General features: G+C 51.3%; 1 protein-coding gene across 1 annotated transcript in view; it reads right to left on the reverse strand.

The window, feature by feature from the left end:
* The window catches only part of GFPT1 (glutamine--fructose-6-phosphate transaminase 1), a 22,152-nt gene extending 20,182 nt beyond the window's left edge, over positions 1-1,970 (reverse strand). Inside the window, exon 1 of the mRNA XM_010145080.1 lies at positions 1,964-1,970. Within this exon, the coding sequence (XP_010143382.1) occupies positions 1,964-1,970 (7 nt within the window). The remainder of the gene's footprint in view (positions 1-1,963) is intronic.
* Positions 1,971-4,545: the final 2,575 nt, after the last annotated feature.

The following is a 4,545-nucleotide window of genomic DNA, read 5'->3' on the forward strand; positions in this document are numbered from 1 at the left end:
AAGGCTGAGTTAGAACAGCACGAGTCCCTACGCAAACACAGGCACTGCTTATGTTGTTCCAAATCAGCTAATCACCTTGTGAGCTGAAACCTCTCGCCATGTGTAACGTACCTGGAAGCACAGGCTAAAGGCCCCTTTCCCCCCCAAACCCGGAGCCTTGGACCTCCTTCTGATGGCTCACCACCCTGCCAGTAGCTGGGCCGTCAAAGCGCTCTCCTGAAGCAACTACAACCTCCGCATCCCCCGGTGGCATTTCAGCTATCTCGCTGTGCCATAACCACTCCCGCTCCGGCGCACGGCTACCGAGTAAATTCCTCCACAACACCAAGGGGCACCCAAGTGGGATACACTCTTTTGAGCAGACAGGGACCGATGACAAGCGTTAGGGTGCTCTGAGGTTTGACCATCAGGCTTGGCATGGCAAGACGGCTCCTGGAAGTGCTTTCCAGCGAATGTCTGCAGTGAGAGGCACAAGAACCTCCCTGAGGGGAGCACAGAGGAGGCCTTCTCCACCGGCAGGGCACCAAGCTGGGCAGCCATGGAAGAAGCTGTTGAGCTGGCACACGGAAGGTCAAACAGCCACTGTAACGTTTGTGTACCAAAAGTACGACACACGTGGGCACATGCCGAGAAGGGAGAAGAAAAGAAGACCGTGGGGAAGGTGGAGGGGAAGCGGTGCAGAACAGGACAGCGAGACTGTCGTAGCTCTGCCCTGCCCCACCAGCACCACCCGGCCTCTCCAAACAGCAGCATGCCCGAGGTGTGGGCAGGCAGCGCTTGCCAGTGCCCGTGGGACAGCCAGCATCAGCCAGGTCACACTGCACGGCCACACCACCCCACCGTGTTCCCAGGCTGTGACGCTGCATTTGGAATGAGGGTGTTTTCCTCTGACGCAGCCTGGGAGGCACAGGGCAGTCCATGGCCCCCCAGAGCACAAGGAGCCTGCACCCCCTCCTGAACACCCCATCGACACATCGACAGGCACAGCCCGGCGGGCAGGGGGAACCCACCGGCAGCCCCTCGGTCAAAGCCCCAGCGAAGATCACTCCACAGGGTGCTCTCCACACCGACGCTTGGCGCCCCAGCAAAGCCACTAAAATGAAGCAGAAGAAAAGTCTAACTCAATAGACAAGCATGATTATGAGGCAGAAACTCGACTTCCTTTCATAAAATACTTCCGTAAATGTGAATTGATCATTTTAGTCTCCAACCTGCTTTTAGCACATGGTTTGTAACTTATTCTGAACCCCCAAAATAGTTTAAAACCAGAACGATTTCCCTCTAGGCAGGGCTGGCTTTGGACACCTGTGTTAAATCTGGATCCTGAGCAGGCAGTGGCACAGAAAGTTATTTTCTCCGCACATTTCAACAACTCAGTCACACCTGAACTAAAAAAAATACTAACCACCAACCCAAACCTGGCTGTCCTGTCAAGACACAGCTGCGAGCCGCGGACAACAAAATGCCACGTACTGAATGAGTGCAGAGTAGAAACCACTTCCTCCAGGAAGGGCTGGCTCAGCTGGGACTGGGCTCACCAGCAGCTCTGCTCACACGGCAAACAGAAAACAGCCATCGAGGAAGGAGCCAACTTGGCATGTGTCTCGGGCATTGAAAAATCCATTAATCACAACACAATTATATGAAGATTATTCATGAGGACCGCGAAAAAAAAATAATCTAAGACTAAAAATGGCACCAAAAAACCACCAGCTGGGGAATTCAGCGCTTCTTATCAGAAAACACAGAGACTGGGAAGCGAGTCAGCCAAGAGAACTGCAAATACAGCATCGACACTGCAAAACGTGTAGACACACTCTTCAGAGCAGAGCACGAACTTATTTTGACGGTGTAAACAGTGGGAGATTCAGTTCTGATGCAGTTCAGCTTTAAGAACTCGGGAGGAAAAGAGCCGGAGCGATAACGGAGATGTCACTATGAAAGTCAAGTTCTACAAACTCACCCGTCATCGACATGCTTTGCAAATGAGAAGGCAAGAAAGACAAGCAGGGTTAAAACTCACCTTACAGAAAACAGGGGGAAAGAGGAATAAAAATAAATGGAATAGTATGTAAAAGTGATGCATAATGACGGTAAAAAATGGGACAATAAGGCTTCTGAAAAGGAACACGCAGCTTCCTAAACGCAGCTTCCTTTACTAATCTGCAAGTTAAACTCAAGAATCTGAAGGCTCAGCCCCCAATCACGACGTGACCATGACGAATTCGGTGCAGGTAACAGTTCCGTTTACTGGAAATATTTGCGAACACATTCCATTGTCTCCTTTTCAAACATCCCGTAACGACGTGATTCTTCACGGCTGGAGAAAGTTTCAATCCCCACCAGTTTTTACTGGCTCTGCCCTAACCGTGTTTATTCAGGGATCTCTGAGCAATGGCATCTTGTAGTCACTGCCCCGTTTAAGTACAAATCCACCGCCCTCCACACTCAGACTGATGAGAGAAACCAGACCCACAGCACTCAGTGCCTGTTACGCTCCCTGATCTAAGTGTATCTCCCCAAAATGTTCTGTTCCTCCCAGCAGCCACCAGCAGGGACTCTGGAGGGAGAACTTCGCTCTGCATTTAGACCTGCAGCCTTCGGTGCCAGCCGTGTAGGCAGACGGCAGGGCAGGGGGCTGTGCCGAGCCGGGGGCTCTCGGGTGATAGCCACCTCCCAGCCCTTTAAGGGAAGAACCAATTCTTACTCAAAAGCTGAACAAAGAGTCACTTCACCTACAAAACAGAGCCCTCGCCGAGGTGGAACGCAGCACGCAGCTCTTCCTTGCAGTGTAGGCTATAAAAGCCTTTCCACGTGCAGCAGAGGCGCATTTCTCTCCACATCACGATGTTTCGTTCAAGCCTTGCCCCCTCCCTGCACATATATACAAATCGATCTACACGATTAAAGATGAAAAGAGAGAAACTGCACAGATCTTTTACAGCTGCTTGAAGGCTTCCGTGAGACGCACGCGCGCGCTGCCACAACACGCCAATTTTTCTGTCAAAGTGACAATTCGTTTAAACCACGTGTTGGTTTGGATGAAATTCCAGCAAATTTCCACCAAGGTCCCATCTGGTGCAGCACCAGCTCACTCCCCTCGCCAGCTTGGAAATGTAGAAATCCCGAAGTCCACGCAGAGAGCTCCTGAAACCAACCCGCCACAACCTTCCGGCCCTGCAGACCTGAGGAGCTCTGGTTTCAGTTCAACTTACGCATTTAGACACGACTCAGCACGGTGGTTCTCAGGAGTAGCAGCACTCCTGCCCTCTGCGACTCACACTCCAGAGCCAGCCAGCAAGAGGGAGTGTTGAGAAACCCAGGATATATGAATGACGTTTAATTACTCCACCCTGGCAAGCGCTGAGTTGGCATTGTTTGAGGTGAAAGATACGCTCTGAGAAACCAAAAAAAAAAACCCCTGTGAACATCACTCTGGTCCAGCCCGGTGTGGTGGTGTGAATTCCCAGCTAGAAGATGACAGCAGGAAGGAGAAGACGGTGCTGCAGCAGTTGGTACCTGACGGGCTGGGAGAACACAATACCCCTGTCTGGAGCACGCTAATGCGCTTCAGGACGTGACGCTGATGTACGGCAGGATTAGGACAGCAGTCACGCTTTACCACAGATAAAACACTTCAGCTGGTGCCTCCACACAGGACTTGGCTCACACCTGGTCAAGGCATGGCAGCTTCCCGCATAACTGCTGCTCCTCACCAAGAGCCGTTCCATGCGAAGTCCTGGATAAATTTCTCCAAAGCGAAACATCTTCAACAATGTACTTCAGACATAAAACATTTCCTTTCTTGCAGGTTTGTCTTTAAAACCTCGTCTGGTGAGCCACCTGCAGAACAGGTATTCCACTGCTGGTAAACTCAATGCACGCTCCCTTAGAACCAATTTTCAACACTCAAGCCCAAACCCAAGCCCTTCCCAATGACAGCTACATGCAGAGTTCCCTCCCAGCTGGTGACAGGTTTTAACACACCAGCGTTTTTACCCACGGACGTTCATTATTTCTGTTGTTGACAATCACTAAAGTACTTTTTTTGGAGAACTTCATTTTCCCGGGACCTTTTTGGTGCTTGTGTTCCATGGCAAGTTCACCGGCGGATGAAATGAATCACTGCTTCCAGGTGAGAACACAGGATCGGTGTCTTGAATACCTGGAGATACTCGGGAATAGCTTCTCCTAACCTTTTCCACACCAGCAGAGGAGCCTCCTCTTGCCAGAGCTGCAAATTTTAATTCTGCACGAGCACAAGGTCAGGAACAAGCAGGCTGTCATTGTGTCTGCACACGGGAGAGTTTCTGTTCGAGTCCACGCTGGGAAAAACGCAAAGCAGGAAAACATCCACTCAGTGGAGAACCACCACGTTTGTCCACTGGATGCACGTTTGTCCACGCAGCACCTTTCTCTGGCTGAAAAGGGGAGGATTTCTCCTGTCCAGAGCAAACAACCAGCCCATCAGTTGCAGGGACTCACCCCAACCTACAGCTGCTCCTCCGTGCTTCAGAGGGGCACGGGCGGAGGTGTCTGAACGGC

The sequence above is a fragment of the Buceros rhinoceros genome, unplaced genomic scaffold (assembly GCF_000710305.1).
Source record: "Buceros rhinoceros silvestris isolate BGI_N320 unplaced genomic scaffold, ASM71030v1 scaffold21431, whole genome shotgun sequence".
NCBI lineage: Eukaryota > Metazoa > Chordata > Aves > Bucerotiformes > Bucerotidae > Buceros > Buceros rhinoceros.